Source organism: Sinohyriopsis cumingii, chromosome 10 (assembly GCF_028554795.1).
Source record: "Sinohyriopsis cumingii isolate HCF-2022 chromosome 10, ASM2855479v2, whole genome shotgun sequence".
NCBI lineage: Eukaryota > Metazoa > Mollusca > Bivalvia > Unionida > Unionidae > Sinohyriopsis > Sinohyriopsis cumingii.
The window spans coordinates 36,412,352-36,432,523 of NC_142970.1; the positions used below are offsets into that span (position 1 = coordinate 36,412,352).

At 35.7% G+C, this 20,172-nt stretch overlaps 1 protein-coding gene across 38 annotated transcripts in view; it reads left to right on the top strand.

Moving 5' to 3' along the window:
- LOC149789875 (uncharacterized) overlaps positions 1–20,172 on the top strand; it is a 704,306-nt gene that overhangs the window by 271,433 nt on the left and 412,701 nt on the right. For 24 of the 38 annotated variants that reach the window (XR_016423748.1, XM_089971883.1, XM_089971882.1 and 21 more), the window contains 3 exons: positions 479–11,149; positions 16,081–16,143; positions 19,521–19,583. Coding sequence is in view for 37 of the 38 variants with exons in the window: in XM_089971883.1 (XP_089828009.1) it covers positions 479–11,149; positions 16,081–16,143; positions 19,521–19,583 (10,797 nt within the window). In the remaining variant the exon portion in view is untranslated. The remainder of the gene's footprint in view (positions 1–478; positions 11,150–16,080; positions 16,144–19,520; positions 19,584–20,172) is intronic. The other 14 variants (XM_089971918.1, XM_089971919.1, XM_089971894.1 and 11 more) reach the window with 13 other exon arrangements.

The following is a 20,172-nucleotide window of genomic DNA, read 5'->3' on the forward strand; positions in this document are numbered from 1 at the left end:
GAGATGTGTAGCTAGAAAACTTGTATAAGGTTTAATACTTTCTGTAGATCAATATATAATTACTAATTTTGATAGAATAGTTCTCTGTTTTATAACTGATTTAGTGCTTTATATATGTATATATATTTACCAATGCTTTAGGAATGAATACTTCTCGTTTTATAATATTGTATGAAGTTAAACATTATTCTCACATATATATTATACATATGCAGTGTAGCTTCCTCACCCATATACTTTCTTTCTTTATTTGTTGTTTGTAAATATGCAGTTTTATCTACTAGCACTAGATATTTAATTTTTAAATAACTCATTGCATTGTAGTCAGTTCAGTGCAGATATGGAACATTTCCAATGTTTAATGACCCTTATGTCCTATGAAATGATGATCAACACTAGTAAAGCAAACGTTGCCTGTTTTCCTTGCTTGTTTTTACCTAAAATCCATTGTTCCTTTCCACCCTTTAATCCTTCCCAGAAGTTTCCATAGAGATAGGTGTCATCATGGAAGATTTAAAACCCCTTCAACAAGACCTTCAACAAGAAGATGTATTACCAAAGATTCAAACTGAACTAGCTCAGATACAATTAGAACAACCATCAGAAGTTGAAATTCAGTTCTCAGCTGATGAAAAAATGTCAGTTGAGGCAGCTTTTGAAAGTTTACTTATTTTTGAGACCGAAAAGGAGGCTGCACTACAGCTCCAAACTTCAGAAATAACTGAAATAACTTTAGATACTTTTGAGAAAGAGGAAATAGAAGAGGTCACTAAATATAAATTAGAAACAGTAGACATATCCAAAGTAGAAGATACAGTTAGAAAAGAAACTCAAACAGACACAAAAACGTTTGAACTATCTGAAGAAACACTGAAACTATCAGTCTCAGAAATTGAGGGAGTTCTTGTACAGGAAGCAGAAAAAGAAGAAATTAAAAAAGAACAAGCTGAAATTATTGTTGAGGTTAAACCAGAAATAAAGGTTACAGAAACTACAGAGGAAATATTTGATCTCACAGTCTCAGAAGTTGGGATAGTACCCAAAGAAGAAGCAGGGAAGGAAGAAATTGGGACAGTAGAAGCTGAGATCAGTGTAGAGACTAAGCCAGAAACCAAAATCAAAGAAATTGCAGAGGAAACAATTGAGTTTTCAGTCTCAGAATTGGAGATAATTCCAAAAGAAGAAGCAATGAAAGAACAAATAGTTAAAGAGAAAGCAGTGATCACTCTGGAGACTAAACCAGAAACCAAGATCACAGAAATTACTGAGCAAACAGTCGAACTCTCCGTCTCACAACTAGAAATAATTCCAAAAGAGGATGCAGTGAAGGAAGAAATTGCTACAGAAGAAATTGTGATCACTGTTGAGACTAAACCAGAAACCATGATCACAGAAACTGTTGAAAAAACTATAGTAATTTCAGTCTCTGAGCTAGAGATCATTCCTAAAGAGGAAGCAAAGAAGGAAAAAATTGCAAAAGATGAAGGTGAGATAACTGTAGAAACTAAACCAGAGACCAAAGTCAAAGAAGTTTCTGAGGAAAGAGTAGATGTTTCAGTATCAGAAATAGAGGTAATACCTAAAGAGGATGCAAAGAGGGAAACAATTTTAAAAGAGGAAGAAGAAATTACTGTAGAGACCAAACCAGAAACCAAGATAAAAGAAACTACTGAGGAAACAATAGAGTTCTGGGTCTCAGAACTTGAAATAGTTCCTAAAGAGGAAGCAGAAATGGAAGATATTGCACAAGAGAAGGCTGAAATCGCTCAAGAGACTAAACTAGTAACCAAAGTAGCAGAAATTGCTGAGGAAACATTAGTGGTCTCAGTCTCAGAACTAGAGATATTTCCCAAAGAAATGGCAAAGAAGGAAGAAATTTTTAAAGAGGAAGCTGAGATCACTGTAGAGATTCAACCAGAAACCAAGATTACAGAAATCTTTGAAGAATCATCTGATCTTCCAGTCATAGAAATTGAACTGATTACAGAAGAGGAAGCAACAAAGGAAGACATTGCAAAGGAAGAAGCTGAGATCACTGTAGCATTTAAACCAGAAACCAAGGTCACAGAAATTGGTGAGGAGACATTTTCAGTTTCAGTCTCTGAGATGGAGATTGCTCCCAAAGAGGAAGCAGAGAAGGAAGATATTGCAAAAGATATAGGTGTGCTAGTAGTAGAAACTAAACCAGAGACCATAGTGAAAGGAATCTCAGAGGAAACAGTTGAGATATCAGTCTCACAAATAGATGTAATTCCTGAATTGGAGGCAAAGCAGGAAGAAATTCCACTGGAGGAAGCTGATATCACCCAAGAGATTAAACCAGAAACCATGATAACAGAAATTCCTGAGGAAATAGTTGAGCTTTCAGTCTCAGAACTAGAGATATTTCCCAGAGAGGAAGCAAGGAAGGAAACAATTTCTAAAGAGGAAACTAAACTCACTGTGGAGACTAAACCAGAAACCAAAATCACAGAATTTGTTGAGAAATCAGTTCTGATTTCGGTCTCAGAGATAGAGGTCATTCCAAAAGAGGAGGCAAAGAAGGAAGAAATTATTAAAGAGGAAGCTGAGATAACTGTAGAAATTAAACCAGAGACTACAGTTAAAGAACTTTCAGAGGAAACAGTTGAGGTTTCAGTCTCAGAAATATTAGTCATTCCTAAACAAGAAGCAAAGAAGGAAGAAATTGCAAGAGAGGAAGGAAATATTATGAAGACTAAAGAAGAGACCAAAACAACTGAAACAACTGGACCAACAGCTGAGGTCTCAGTATCAGAATTAGCAATAACTCCAGAAGAGGAAGCAAAGACAGAAGAAATTGCAAAGGTGGAAATGGAGATCACTATAGGGACTAAACCAGAGACCAAGATCACAGAAATTGCTGAGGAGGTAGTTGAGGATTTAGCTTCAGAACTGGAAATAGTTGCCAAAGAAGAAGCAGTCACAAAAGAAATTGAAAAAGAGAAAGATGAGATCATTGTAGAGAATAAACCAGAAACCAAGATCACAGAAATTGCTGAGGAAGTAGTGGAGGTGTTGGCTTCAGAGCTGGAAATAGTTGCTAAAGAAGAAGCAGGCACAAAGGAAATCGAAAAAGAAATATCTGAGATCATTGTAGAGACTCAACCAGAAACCAAAATTACAGAAATTGCAGAGGAAGTAGTTGAGGTTTTAGCTTCAGAGCTGGAAATAATTGCTAAAGAAGAAGCAGGCACAGAGGAAATTGCAAAAGAAAAAGCTAAGATCACTGTAGAGACTAAAGCAGAAACCAAGATCACAGAAGTTGCAGAGGAAGTAGTTGAGGTTTCAGCTTCAGATCTAGAAATAGTTGCTAAAGAAGAAGCAGGCACAGAGGAAGTTGCAAAAGAAAAATCTGAGATCATTGTAGAGACTAAACCAGAAACCAAGATCACAGAAATTGCAGAGGAAGTAGTTGAGGTTTCAGCTTCAGAGCTGGGAATATTTGTCAAAGAAGAAGCAGGCACAGAGGAAATTGCAAAAGAAAAATATGAGGTCATTGTAGAGACTAAAGCAGAAACCAAGATCACAGAAATTGCTGAGGAAGTAGTTGAGGTTTTAGCTTCAGAGCTGGAAATAATTGCTAAAGAAGAAGCAGGCACAGAGGAAATTGCAAAAGAAAAAGCTGAGATCATTGTAGAGACTAAACCAGAAACCAAAATCACAGAAGTTGCTGAGGAAGTAGTTGAGGTTTTAGCTTCAGAGCTGGAAATAATTGCTAAAGAAGAAGCAGGCACAGAGGAAATTGCAAAAGAAAAATCTGAGATCATTGTAGAGACTAAACCAGAAACCAAGATAACAGAAATTGGAGAGGAAGTAGTTGAGGTTTTAGTTTCAGAGCTGGAAATAATTGCTAAAGAAGAAGCAGGCACAGAGGAAATTGCAAAAGAAAAATCTGAGATTACTGTAGAGACTAAAGCAGAAACCAAGATCACAGAAATTGCTGAGGAAGTAGTTGAGGTTTCAGTTTCAGAGCTGGAAATATTTGTCAAAGAAGAAGCAGGCACAGAGGAAATTGCAAAACAAAAATATGAGGTCATTGTAGAGACTAAAGCAGAAACCAAGATCACAGAAATTGCTGAGGAAGTAGTTGAGGTTTCAGCTTCAGAGCTGGAAATAATTGCTAAAGAAGAAGCAGGCACAGAGGAAATTGCAAAAGAAAAAGCTGAGATTATTGTAGAGACTAAACCAGAAACCAAAATCACAGAAGTTGCTGAGGAAGTAGTTGAGGTTTTAGCTTCAGAGCTAGAAATAATTGCTAAAGAAGAAGCAGGCACAGAGCAAATTGCAAAACAAAAATATGAGGTCATTGTAGAGACTAAACCAGAAACCAAGATCACAGAAATTGCTGAGGAAGTAGTTGAGGTTTTAGCTTCAGAGCTGGAAATAATTGCTAAAGAAGAAGCAGGCACAGAGGAAATTGCAAAAGAAAAAGCTGAGATCACTGTAGAGACTAAACCAGAAACCAAAATCACGGAAGTTGCTGAGGAAGTAGTTGAGGTTTCAGCTTCAGAGCTGGAAATAATTGCTAAAGAAGAAGCAGGCACAGAGGAAATTGCAAAAGAAAAATCTGAGATCATTGTAGAGACTAAACCAGAAACCAAGATTACAGAAATCGCAGAGGAAGTAGTTGAGGTTTCAGCTTCAGAGCTGGGAATATTTGTCAAAGAAGAAGCAGGCACAGAGGAAATTGCAAAAGACAAATATGAGGTCATTGTAGAGACTAAACCAGAAACCAAGATCACAGAAATTGCTGAGGAAGTAGTTGAGGTTTTAGCTTCAGAGCTGGAAATAATTGCTAAAGAAGAAGCAGGCACAGAGGAAATTGCAAAAGAAAAAGCTGAGATCATTGTAGAGACTAAACCAGAAACCAAAATCACAGAAGTTTCTGAGGAAGTAGTTGAGGTTTCAGCTTCAGAGCTGGAAATAATTGCTAAAGAAGAAGCAGGCACAGAGGAAATTGCAAAAGAAAAAGCTGAGATCATTGTAGAGACTAAACCAGAAACCAAGATCACAGAAATTGCAGAGGAAGTAGTTGAGGTTTCAGCTTCAGAGCTGGGAATATTTGTCAAAGAAGAAGCAGGCACAGAGGAAATTGCAAAAGACAAATATGAGGTCATTGTAGAGACTAAAGCAGAAACCAAGATCACAGAAATTGCTGAGGAAGTAGTTGAGGTTTTAGCTTCAGAGCTGGAAATAATTGCTAAAGAAGAAGCAGGCACAGAGGAAATTGCAAAAGAAGAAGCTGAGATCATTGTAGAGACTAAACCAGAAACCAAAATCACAGAAGTTGCTGAGGAAGTAGTTGAGGTTTTAGCTTCAGAGCTGGAAATAATTGCTAAAGAAGAAGCAGGCACAGAGGAAATTGCAAAAGAAAAATCTGAGATCATTGTTGAGACTAAACCAGAAATCAAAATCACAGAAATCGCAGAGGAAATATTTGAAGATTTAGCTTCAGAGCTGGAAATTGTTGCCAAAGAAGAAGCAGACACAGAGGAAATTGCAAAACAAAAATCTGAGATTACTGTAGAGACTAAACCAGAAACCAAGATCACAGAAATTGCTGAGGAAGTAGTTGAGGTTTCAGCTTCAGAGCTGGAATTAATTGCTAAAGAAGAAGCAGGCACAGAGGAAATTGCAAAAGAAAAAGCTGAGATCATTGTAGAGACTAAACCAGAAACCAAAATCACAGAAGTTGCAGAGGAAGTAGTTGAGGTTTTAGCTTCAGAGCTGGAAATAATTGCTAAAGAAGAAGCAGGCACAGAGGAAGTTGCAGAAGAAAAATCTGAGATCATTGTAGAGACTAAACCAGAAACCAAGATCACAGAAATCACAGAGGAAGTAATTGAGGTTTCAGCTTCAGAACTGGAAATAATTGCTAAAGAAGAAGCAGGCACAGAGGAAATTGCAAAAGAAAAATCTGAGATCATTGTAGAGACTAAAGCAGAAACCAAGATCACAGAAATTGCTGAGGAAGTAGTTGAGGTTTCAGCTTCAGAGCTGGAAATAATTGCTAAAGAAGAAGCAGGCACAGAGGAAATTGCAAAAGAAAAATCTGAGATTACTGTAGAGACTAAACCAGAAACCAAGATCACAGAAATTGCTGAGGAAGTAGTTGAGGTTTTAGCTTCAGAGCTGGAAATATTTGTCAAAGAAGAAGCAGGCACAGAGGAAATTGCAAAAGAAAAATATGAGGTCATTGTAGAGACTAAACCAGAAACCAAGATCACAGAAATTGCTGAGGAAGTAGTTGAGGTTTCAGCTTCAGAGCTGGAAATAATTGCTAAAGAAGAAGCAGGCACAGAGGAAATTGCAAAAGAAGAAGCTGAGATCATTGTAGAGACTAAACCAGAAACCAAAATCACAGAAGTTGCTGAGGAAGTAGTTGAGGTTTCAGCTTCAGAGCTGGAAATAATTGCTAAAGAAGAAGCAGGCACAGAGGAAATTGCAAAAGAAAAAGCTGAGATCATTGTAGAGACTAAACCAGAAACCAAAATCACAGAAGTTGCAGAGGAAGTAGTTGAGGTTTTAGCTTCAGAGCTGGAAATAATTGCTAAAGAAGAAGCAGGCACAGAGGAAGTTGCAGAAGAAAAATCTGAGATCATTGTAGAGACTAAACCAGAAACCAAGATCACAGAAATCGCAGAGGAAGTAGTTGAGGTTTCAGCTTCAGAGCTGGAAATAATTGCTAAAGAAGAAGTAGTCACAGAGGAAATTGCAAAAGAAAAATCTGAGATCATTGTAGAGACTAAACCAGAAACCAAGATCACAGAAATTGCAGAGGAAGTAGTTGAGGTTTCAGCTTCAGAGCTGGGAATATTTGTCAAAGAAGAAGCAGGCACAGAGGAAATTGCAAAAGAAAAATATGAGGTCATTGTAGAGACTAAAGCAGAAACCAAGATCACAGAAATTGCTGAGGAAGTAGTTGAGGTTTTAGCTTCAGAGCTGAAAATAATTGCTAAAGAAGAAGCAGGCACAGAGGAAATTGCAAAAGAAAAAGCTGAGATCATTGTAGAGACTAAACCAGAAACCAAAATCACAGAAGTTGCTGAGGAAGTAGTTGAGGTTTTAGCTTCAGAGCTGGAAATAATTGCTAAAGAAGAAGCAGGCACAGAGGAAATTGCAAAAGAAAAAGCTGAGATCATTGTAGAGACTAAACCAGAAACCAAAATCACAGAAGTTGCTGAGGAAGTAGTTGAGGTTTTAGCTTCAGAGCTGGAAATATTTGTCAAAGAAGAAGCAGGCACAGAGGAAATTGCAAAAGAAAAATATGAGGTCATTGTAGAGACTAAAGCAGAAACCAAGATCACAGAAATTGCTGAGGAAGTAGTTGAGGTTTCAGCTTCAGAGCTGGAAATAATTGCTAAAGAAGAAGCAGGCACAGAGGAAATTGCAAAAGAAGAAGCTGAGATCATTGTAGAGACTAAACCAGAAACCAAAATCACAGAAGTTGCTGAGGAAGTAGTTGAGGTTTCAGCTTCAGAGCTGGAAATAATTGCTAAAGAAGAAGCAGGCACAGAGGAAATTGCAAAAGAAAAAGCTGAGATCATTGTAGAGATTAAACCAGAAACCAAAATCACAGAAGTTGCAGAGGAAGTAGTTGAGGTTTTAGCTTCAGAGCTGGAAATAATTGCTAAAGAAGAAGCAGGCACAGAGGAAGTTGCAGAAGAAAAATCTGAGATCATTGTAGAGACTAAACCAGAAACCAAGATCACAGAAATCGCAGAGGAAGTAGTTGAGGTGTCAGCTTCAGAGCTGGAAATAATTGCTAAAGAAGAAGTAGTCACAGAGGAAATTGCAAAAGAAAAATCTGAGATCATTGTAGAGACTAAACCAGAAACCAAGATCACAGAAATCGCAGAGGAAGTAGTTGAGGTTTCAGCTTCAGAGCTGGGAATATTTGTCAAAGAAGAAGCAGGCACAGAGGAAATTGCAAAAGAAAAATATGAGGTCATTGTAGAGACTAAAGCAGAAACCAAGATCACAGAAATTGCTGAGGAAGTAGTTGAGGTTTTAGCTTCAGAGCTGGAAATAATTGCTAAAGAAGAAGCAGGCACAGAGGAAATTGCAAAAGAAAAAGCTGAGATCATTGTAGAGACTAAACCAGAAACCAAAATCACAGAAGTTGCTGAGGAAGTAGTTGAGGTTTTAGCTTCAGAGCTGGAAATAATTGCTAAAGAAGAAGCAGGCACAGAGGAAACTGCAAAAGAAATATCTGAGATCATTGTAGAGACTAAACCAGAAACCAAGATCACAGAAATCGCAGAGGAAGTAGTTGAGGTTTCAGCTTCAGAGCTGGAAATATTTGTCAAAGAAGAAGCAGGCACAGAGGAAATTGCAAAAGAAAAATATGAGGTCATTGTAGAGACTAAAGCAGAAACCAAGATCACAGAAATTGCTGAGGAAGTAGTTGAGGTTTTAGCTTCAGAGCTGGAAATAATTGCTAAAGAAGAAGCAGGCACAGAGGAAATTGCAAAAGAAAAAGCTGAGATCATTGTAGAGACTAAACCAGAAACCAAAATCACAGAAGTTGCTGAGGAAGTAGTTGAGGTTTTAGCTTCAGAGCTGGAAATAATTGCTAAAGAAGAAGCAGGCACAGAGGAAATTGCAAAAGAAAAATCTGAGATCATTGTAGAGACTAAACCAGAAACCAAAATCACAGAAATTGCAGAGGAAGTATTTGAGGTTTCAGCTTCAGAGCTAGAAATAGTTGCCAAAGAAGAAGCAGGCACAGAGGAAATTGCAAAAGAAAAATCTGAGATCACTGTAGAGACTAAACCAGAAACTAAGATCACAGAAATTGCTGAGGAAGTATTTGACTTGTTAGCTTCAGAGCTAGAAATAGTTCTCAAAGAAGAAGCAGGCACAGAGGAAATTGAAAAAGTAACACCTGAGATCATTATAGAGACTAAAGCAGAAACCAAGATCACAGAAATTGGAGAGGAAGTAGTTGAGGTTTTAGCTTCAGAGCTAGAAATGGTTGCTAAAGAAGCAGCAGGCACAGAAGAAATTGAAAAAGAAAAAGCTGACATCACTGTAGAGACTAAAATAGAAACCAAAATCAAAGCAATCTCTGATGAAACAACTGATATTCTAGCCACAGAAATAGAATTGGTTCAAGAAGAGGAAGCAGCAAAGGAAGTTATTGCTAAGGAAGACGCTGATATCACTGTAGAAGCCAAACCAGAAACCAAAATAACAGAAATTGTTGAGGAAACTTTTTCATTTTCAGTCTCAGAGATAGAGATCATTCTCAAAGAGGAAGCAAAGAAGGAAGAAATTGCTAAGGAAGAAGGTGAGATTACTGTAGAAACTAAACCAGAAACCACAGTCAAAGAACTTTCAGAGAAAACAGTTGAGGTTTCAGTCTCAGAAATAGTAGTCATTCCTGAACAAGAAGCAAAGAAGGAAGACATTGCAAGAGAGGAAGAAAAGATCACCATGAAGACTAAAGAAGAGACCAAGACAACAGAAATGGCTGGACAGACAGCTGAGGTCACATTATCAGAACTCAAGTTAACTCCTGAAGAGGAAGCAAAGATGGAAGAATTTGCAAAAACAGAAACTGAGATCACTATAGAGGCTAAACCAGAGACCAAGATCACAGAAGTTACAGAGGAGACAGTTGAGGTTTCTGTGTCAGTACTTGAAATGATTCTCAAAGAAGAAGCAGGCACAACAGAAATTGCAAAAGATAAAGCTGAGATTACTTTGGAGGCTAAACCAGACACCATGATCACAGAAACTGTGGAAGAAACATTAGAGGCTTCCATCTCAGATATTGAAGTTGTTCCCAAGGAGGAAACAAAGATCAAAGAGACTGCACAAGAGGAAGCAGAAATCACAGTAAAAACTAAACCGGAATCAAAAATCACAGAAATTTTTGAGGACACTATTTCAGTTTCAGTCTCTGAGATTGGTATGGCTCCCAAAGAGGAAGCAAAGAAAGAAGAAATTGCAAAAGAGGAAAGTGATATAACAGTAGAAACTATATCAGAGACCAAAGTAAAAGAAATCTCAGAGGAAACAGTTGAGGCATCAGTCTCAGAAATATACATAATTCCAGAGGAGGAAGCAAAACAGGAAGAAATTCCAGAAGAAAAAGCAGATATCACTGACATGACTAAATCAGAAACCAAAATAACAGAAATTCCAGAGGAAATAGCAGAGGTCTCAGTCTCAGAACTAGAGATAGTTCCCATAAAAGAAGCAAAGAGGGAAGAAATTGCAAAAGCAGAATCTGAAATCACTGTGGAGACAAAACCAGAAACTAGGATCACAGAAGGTGCTGAGGAAGTTGATGTTTCAGTCTCAGAACTAGAGATAGTTCCCAAAGAAGAAGCGAAGAAGGAAGAAATTTCAGAAGACAAAGTTGAGATCACAATAGAGATTAAACCAGAAACCAAGGTTGGAGAAATTGCTGGGGAGATATTTGAGGTCTCGGTCTCAGAAGTACAACTGATTTTTGCAGAGGAAGCAAAGAAGGAAGAAACTACAAGTGTGGAAGCAGATGTCACTGTAGTAACTAAACCAGGAAGTGAGATTACAGAAGTTGATGAAGTAACAGTCGAGGTCTCAGTCCCTGAACTAAAGATAGTTACCAAAGTGGAAGCAAAGCCAGAAGAAATTAAAGCAGAGTATGCTAAGATCACTGTAGAGACCCAACCAGATACCAAAATCACAGAAATTACTGAGGGACTCCTTGAGGTGGAAATATCAAAAGCTGAGTTTGAGTTGATTACTGATGTTGAGGAGATACCCCAGAAAAGTGTTGAAATTACATTAGAAACTAAACCAGAAGTTCACCAGGAAATTACATTAAAAACTAAACCTGAAGTTTATCAAGAGATTTCTGAAACTGAGGCAAAATTTGAACTTGTGTCTGAGATTGAAGAGAAACCCAGAGAGGACATTGAGATAACTGTCGATATGAAACCAGAGACAAAAGGGGTTGTTCCATGCAAAGAAGACTTTGCTACAGAAGAAATAGACATTACATTTGATGAGAAATTTGAAGTCTCAAGAGTTATTTCAGAAGTTGAGAGCCAATTTGCTATTGATGAAGTAGATAAAGTTCAGTTTGAATCTGAAGAGACCATGTTTAAGGAGATAGTTCATGAAAAGAAATCAGGTATTGTTAGCATGGTCACATTCCAAATGCTTTTAGCATGCTTGCTTGAAGCAAAAGCAGCGGATTGGTCATTCTTGTGTCTGATTGGTTTGCTTTCAGTCTCGTCTCTGTGTGTGTTTGAAAGTTTTCTTATTTTGTCATACATTTAAAATCAATGGAATGGCTTATTTTTGGGAAAGTATGTTTTGAGAGGTTATTTTGTGTTCAATGTCGGCAGTTAAATTTTATAAATTAATAATTAAACCTTTCACCAAGAAAGTACAATTTTTGGACAGCCATTTAAACTGACTGAAATGTTTAGAACTAACAGATAGATTATGTACAGATTGATGCATGACTTCTTAAGATGCTTCTGCAGCAAGCAACTTTGCTGAAATGTTATAATAGTAGATGAATAGCTGTGAATCGTGTCTCTTTTACATAACCTATCAGCTTGATGGTATTATATTGAGCTGTAAACAGGCTAACAGACTGACAATCTAACATCATGTCAGACTTGATTGTAAAAGAATAAGCAAATAAACTCACATAATAGGATTGGTTATAAACTTGTAAGCTAACAAGCAAGGTAGTGAAATTTTTTTAATAATTACATTTGTTACACCAGTTCATTCCAACTCTGGAAACTGCATAACCAAAGTTAATGCTTGGTGGATATAAGCCTTAACCAGAATAACCAGATGATTTGGGGGAAATGTCTACCATTTTAGCTGGTGTGTAGTGTACTTCAACTGTGATTTAGCATATACATAGATCTTCAGTTTCAAATATACCAACAGATAAGGAATTGAGCCTTGTTATTGAAATGATAAATAAAACAAACATGGTAGACCCTGATCAGCAGGACATTATGTGACATTAGATGTGGGTCGATCTTGTTTTCAGTTTGGTATGCATAGTACATGAATAAATACAATGTTTGGTACATTGATGTAATACAGAGTATTAAATAGTGACCTAGTTTAGCAGATTACTAGACTGAATGCTTCAAAAAGCCCAGTGGAAATTAACACAGTATACTAGACTGAATGCTTCAAAAAGCCCAGTGGAAATTAACACAGAATGCTAGACTGAATGCTTCAAACAGCCGTGTAGAAACTAACAGTTCTCATAATCACTCATCTGGATCATGACATCTGCAGCAGAACAGTATTATTCTATACCTTTCTCAGTTACCATTAAGTTTCCCCCTCCCACTACACACATGTGTATGCAAATATGTCCCCACCCATCTGGCTCTGGATTCAGGGGATTGATCATAATACATAAACAGTTATGCCCATCTGCAGACCATCCCCAGTCATATGCCAACATTTGAATTCTGTTTTCATGCCAACACCAAGGTCCATTGATAACCTAATACTCCATCTTTTCTTCCAAAAATGGGGTGGGTGGGGATAACTGAATTATTATACAACTAGGTCAGACTTATGTGTAGTCGGGGATTGCAGTTTTAAAAATAACACTGGTGAAGGTGAGCACTAATATTAACTTTTCTAGCATTACAATAATTTTAGTATATATTCACTAACAGCCTAGTAGTTCTGATTTGACTTGGTGAAAGTGTAGAATGAGACAAATATACAAAAAATAAAATTCAGGAATTGATCCAGAAATGTTTAACGAGAATTGTTGTGGTATTGATGTGTGAATTAAAGTTACAGCTTGTTAACATTCTAAGAGGGAGGGACATGTCTTGGCAATTTGTCAAACCATCTGGATTTTCTTTTGAAAAGATAAACATGGTATATGCTTTGTATAATGTTAGATTGTTAGGAGTAAACTTCAGGATATAGACCATGTTTATATTTGTAAAAACTGCTACATAATTATTATCAACTGATAGCTGATGTTGAAGAGACTTAAGTGTTGAGTGCAGCTACTTTATTATACATGTACAGTTAGATGTGCAGCCAGAATTAATGTGTTGGATTATATTTTTAGAATGATCTGAGTCTTGTCAGATAGAAAGCATTCAGTAGTTATTAAAGTAAATATACAGTCAATTAACCAGGTGAATATAAACAAAACTTACTTGCTAAAATTAAGTTACTATACATGCTCAGTGGTTACTTTTATGTACTTGCAACCAGAATGGTGTGGGTTCAAATCCTACACAGAACAACCAGGATCGGCTGCTGTGCTGTGTCTTCAGGCAAGGCTGTTTACCTTTATTGCTTAGGCACTAAATAGTTTTTGATTCCAAATGTGTTCTTAAACACCAGTTAGTCAATCCATGAATCAAGCAATCAGTCAATCATTAAGACTTGACATATTTGTCATGAATCTCATTCCTACAACAATCTGCATACCAGTAAGCATTACTACATTTAAGTATTTTCAAAATCCAAATAAATCAAAGTTCTGATGTACCAGTTGGCAGAGTTTGAATGAAAGATTCTAATTGTTACAGTCATGATGACTTTAGATTTCTTTCTTTTTCAAACAATGAATGAAAATAGACCATGCTTTGATACAAATATTCATACATATTGGATACATTCATACATATTGGAATGTGATTTGATGAGTCTATTAGTTCATCCTTGTGTGTAATTTTTGTGTGACTTTCTTACAGTTGTATTTTGCTGATGTTCTAAAACCTCAGCTTCATTTTATGTTGTGTCTTATGACTGCTGAGGCAATTATGTTAATAGATGTAATGAGACCGCTTAATAATAGAATAAAAGTTCCATCACTTTCATGTTCTCCACCTCACCCATCCGAAAAACCCTTGTCAATGTTATATATTCCTTTGGTTGTACAAGTTTTGGAATGTAATTGTGCATGTTCTAGCATGGATTTTAAGAAGATAAATAAAAGTTACAAGATTAAATCAAACCTTAAGGAACACAATACACTTTATTGTTTCCTTACTTCATCAAAAAGGACTATGTGCCATATAAAATTTTGGCAGTATAAATCCTATTTTATTTGCAGTAATTATCTTCTGCTATTGCATTACCTTCCTTTCCAAGACTAGTCCCCAGTCCAAATTAATTATTCCCTCCTCCAATCAGTATTGGAGGGCCAAATTTTAAAAGAACATGATTCAAGTCTGACTCCTTTGTCACAGCCAACATAACAGACTACCATTTCTTATTTCATTGGATAACATACACATTCCATTGATTTTTATACTAGTTTTGTTGAAGCAAGCAACCACCCAACTAACTGGTTAATTCAGCAGTGCAGTAGTGGCAGGTACTAACTGGTAAATGCAACAGTGCAATAGTGACAGGTCATAAAACTAATTTTCATAATATAATGCTTAGATTTCCTGCTTCCACCCTGCTCAGATGACCTGTACTGTAGGTCCAAGTCGAAAGAGGATGGTATTCCTTATGTTGGCTGTGATTAAGGAATCAGACTGGGATCATGTTTCAGTTCTGGCCCTAAAATACTAATACAGTATGAGCAGGAAATAATGTGTTTGGACTAGGGACTAGAATCATGGAAAATGAAGGCAATGTAATAGTAACAGTAAAGTATTATATGATTAAAAAGAGTTTCCTCTCAAAAACTATATTTTGTGTACTTCATTGGTAAGAGAAGGATATTCACAGTCAGAACTTATCAAGTTCCAAAATCAACTCTTGATTGATCTAAACAAAACTATTTAAGTAAGTGAAATATTTAGTTAAGATCAATTAAGAGCTTGATTTGAAATGTAAATGAGATAAAATTTTCAATTAAATATCTTGAGTTTGTTTTAGATACTTTGTTCATCTTCAGTAATTAAATGCTAAATCTTGTCATATGACTAAAAGTGAATGATTGCAAATGTGTATTATCTGCCATTTTTCATACCTGCTAATTATGTGTATACACACACACACACACACACACACACACACACACACACACACCAGAGTGCAAAATACTGCTGTCAAAGGTTTTGTAAAATGAATTTTAACTGCCAAAGAAAATGGTGATTACTTTCAACTGTTGTTAATTGAAGGCAAAAAATATCCAATTTCTTTACTAAATTCCACACTGCTAAACTAAGTGTAAAACTTTTGTATCATACCTTTGTTTGGTAAAAACTGACTGTAAATTCCCATACCTTTATTTTTTTTAAAATGTCTTTGTAAATTCCCATACATTTTCAGCAGGAATGTCTCTGAGTCATACCAGATTCCTCTGTGAATTTTACCTCTTTGTGTTTTTTTTAAAATAATGCACCTTTATTGACATTGTTGCCAAAGCGTTTACCTCTTTATCATGAATTATTAATTTAAAAATGTATCTTTGAATTAATTTCATTCCAGAATAATTTTTCAAAATGTTTCAAATATGATTTCATGAGAGAAAGGGTCACTGGAAAAAGTAATGTTAAATGGATTATATTTCTCTTATCATTTCAAAAACCTTGAGTAAAAATATTTTTCTGAGAAAATAAAACAAATCAAACCATACATAAGATAATTCTAGAACATCTTTCAGTAAGATTTATTCATCTGGAACATCTTTCAGTAAGATTCATTCATCTGGAACATCTTTCAGTAAGATTCATTCATCTGGAACATTATTCAGTAAGATTCATTCATCTGGAACATCTTTCAGTAAGATTCATTCATCTGGAACCTCTTTAGTAAGATTCATTATTCTGGAAAAGCAGATTTTTAAAAACTATAAATTAAATAAGGAACTTTTTTAATTGATTTACGGTTTTTAATTAACTTCGGAGATTTTTAGTTATCCTCATGGGGGGGAGGCCAAAATATAGATTGTGAATCAGAGAATATCCCAGATCATAAGGGGGATCCCACATTTATGCAAAAACATCTGTGTTATAGTTTTACAAGGTTAAGTATAATTTTGACGAAAAAAGAGAAAACATATCTAACCTTGATTGCTCTTTCTGGTGACACCCTTCTCAATCAGTACTTACTGAATTGTGAAATGATTTTGACTTTGATTATTAATAGATATCTCAGAGGAGATCACCATAGAAGAGCAAATTCTGTCAGAGAAGGAAAAGGTTACAGCAGGTAATGCAGTGAATTGGACATGAACTGTTACTTGGAGAAAATGTTAATGAAATCTCCTAGTCAGATTAACTGATTTAATTTTAAACAAGTTTAAAGTAATTATTTTTACCTATTGTGAGTGTGGAAGGGCATTTAGTGTTAGCATGGTCAAGCTTGCTGTACATGTTATGTCAGTGGAGAGGGTCAAGTTTTGCATTTAGGACATCTGGTTTCCTTGAATACATTTTGTTGCAGAGGTTTTCTTTAAAGTTTTAGGTCTGATATTAAAAGCAGTGATGCCACATATGCAAGCTACATTTTATTACATCCCCATTTAATCCTACATGCATCACTCCATTTCATTACAAATGCATTAAATCTAACATGCAATACTACATTTTATTACATGCCCATTTAATCTTACATGCAGTGCTACCATTTCTTATATTCCCATTTAATCTTACATCCAGTGCTACAGTTTCTTACATGCCCATTTAATCTTACATGCAATACTGCATTATATTACATGCCCATATTTTACATGCAGTGCTACATTTTATTACCTTCCCATTCAATCTTGCATGCACTGCAATGGTGTATTACAGCCCCATTAAACCTAACATGCAACACTATATTTTATTACATACTCATTTACTCTTCCATACAATACTGCATTTTATTGTACAACCTCGGATATGGGAGATCATGGGTTTGAACCCTGGCTGAGTCATAGAAAAGACTTACAAAAATGGTACTAATAGCTGCCTTGCTCACTATTAAGACGTTAGTGTCAGGACTGATCGGTCTGGTGTTAGGATAATGTGATTGGGTGGTAGGGGTGGGACATAATGCTATGTGTCTGGGGTATGATGGTCCAGTGCTGGACATCACTATAAAACTGCCACACTGCAGACATCTTAGTGATATGACTAAAAATTTTTTAAAGCTATGTTAAACTCCAGATCACACACACATGATGCACCCATTTAATTTTACATGCAATACTACATTTTATTACATATCCATTTAATATTACATGCAGTGCTATATTTTATTACATACCCATTTAAGTTTACATGCAGTGCTACATTTTATTATGTACTTATTTAATCTTACACGCAATGCTATATTTTATTACTTACCCATTTGATTTTACATTCAATACTACATTTTATTACATATCCATTTAATATTACATGCAGTGCTACATTTTATTACTTACCTGTTTAATATTATATGCAGTGCTACATTTTATTACATTTTTATTTAATCTTACATACAATGCCATATTTTATTACTTACCCATTTGATTTTACATTCAATACTACATTTTATTACATATCCATTTACATGCAGTGCTACATTTTATTACATACCTGTTTAATATTACATGCAGTGCTACATTTTATTACATATTTATTTAATCTTACATGCAGTGCTATATTTTATTACATACCCATTAAACTTAACATGCTTGATCTGGCATTAAATACAGCAGTTTAATCTATATTACCATATTACACACCAACATTCAGACTACTTAAAGTGCCTTGTTTGACACATAGATATTTTTGGATGTAGTGAATCAAACTTTTATAATGAGCAGTTTGTTTCAAATTTCATTCATACAGTAAAGCTAAAGTTGAAAGTATAAAATAAAGGTTATGTAATCAATATAAAACTGCATTTGTATTTTGTACTCAGTCATGGAAAAGAACTTGTTTTATATGGCTTATAAATATGTCTGAGTCTGATGACCTCAATCCATCTCAGTGCCACAAGAAACTCATTTCTTCCACTAGCTCAAAACATAATATGTATGTTTTGTAGATGTATACAAGTACATTTTAATTGCATGACGTCTTTACCCCAGGGCAGAGTATAGGTATTTTATTTGCACTTTCTTACTGAAATTGTGAGTATAATTGGTTTCAAGTTTGTATTTTTTTTAATTTTTCATCCTTTTCCTTGATTTAGGTATTTCTGTTTCAGATATATTTATTAATTAATAAATGAATGAATTAGTAGGTCATTGCATTGAGGTGTTTGAGCCCTATAGCTGTTACCATTTATGTCCATCATTTGGTCATCTACTTCTTATAATCATCATAGGTCTGCAATCCTTACTGATGCCATTTTTGGGTGAACCGCCTATTGCATTTATATATGTCTTTGAAAGGTGTTGTCTTTTCAGGCCAAGTTTTGCATTTCTCTAGAGAATTACATCTCTGCTATGGCAGATCCTTGTAACCAGCATAGCTCAGGAATCTTTCAAATGAAAATAATTATTTTGATGCAGTTTGGTACATACATTGTTTTGCAAACCTAGGTGTACCATTTGTATGTTTTGTCTCATCAGCTCAATCTCGAACAGTGTGTGACCCATGACAACTATTTTTATTTCTTCATATGGGGTCTTGCTTGTAACCAGTATATCTGTAACCCTAACACATTATTGGATTCCATTTGATCGGGTACTTCCATATTACACGAAGTCTCTTTACAGATTATTGTCCAGTTTTCATCACCATTATATCACTACTACAAACGATCTTTGTACATGACATAGCTATGAAAATATTCAACATATTCTGATGCAATTTGGTGTGTACATTGTCTCAAGAGAAAGATATGAAGTTTTGGGGTTTTGCTTGTTCAACATCACTTAAAAAGAGTTATGGACCTTGACAATTCACTTCAAAATCTTCACATCGGATGTTTGTGCATTTTCATAGATCAAGAACTATGCCACATATTCTGTACGAACATTATCACGTGCCCTTGCATGTACCCATGTGTGTCTTAGTCATATTTTAAGAGTTATGGCAGCCTGATTGCTCATCCTTCTGACTTCATCACAATTTGTTGGATTTCAGCTAAATCGGGCTTCAGATTGATTAGACCTTAAATTAGTTAAATTTCCAGCAGTCCAATGGATTATTTACAGGAGTTATTGGCCCTGGTTGCCTGTCCTCCTGACAGTGGTTTCTGAGTTATAACACTACTAAGCTGGTTTTAATTTCAACCAAATTTGGCAAGTAGCATTTAGACTGACAAGTCCTTGTATGGGTTAAATTTTAAGTCTTCCACATTCTTGTTTGGAATAGTTATTGCCCCTGTCTGATCACATTCCTTACCATAACTTTAATTAAAAAAATACTGCATTTCAGCAAATTTAAGGTATTAGGAACATTTATCTTGATGAGACCTTGTATAAATTGTTTTCCAATACTCCACATCATCATATGGATGAGTTATGGCCCTTGGATGCCCATCTTCAAACTTTTGTTTTCTGACAGGAGTTCTCTGTGTTTATGACCCTGCTAAGCAAATTGTAAAGAATGAGGCCATTTGCAATGTACTTAACACTACTAGTTTTAGTTTGTTCTGTATTCCAGAAGAGGAAAAGGAAGCTACATCAGAAGAAGAAGAAGCAGAAAAGCCAGAGGCCCCAGTCTTAAGTAAGATATCTATATAATATGTAATATGACAGTATATTATGTAATATAACTTTATGTTATGTATCTAGAGCTGGTACAAATCTGAGTCATTGGACTAGTCTCCATTAACCCAGTCTTGTTATACCCCACCATGATTGAGATTGGACTATGCTCCATTATCCTAGTCTTGTTATACCCCACCATGATTAAGACTGGACTATGCTCCATTATCCTAGTCCTGTTATACCCCACCATGATTGAGATTAGAATATTCACTATTAGCCAAGTCTTGTCATACCCCACCATGATTGAGATTGGACTATTCTCCATTATTCTGTTCTTGGTAGATCCCACAATGATTGAGATTGGACTATTGTTCATTATCCTATTCTTGGTATATCCCACCTTTTTTTTAGACTGGGCTATTTTCCATTATCCTAGTCTTGTTATACACAACCGTGATTGAGATTAGACTATTCTCCATTAGCCTAGCCTTGTAGTACCCAACCATGAATGAAATTGGACTGTTCTTCATTAGCCTAGTCTTGTTATATCACTCCATGATTGGAATTGGACTAGTCTGCATTATCCCAGTCTTGTTATACCCCAC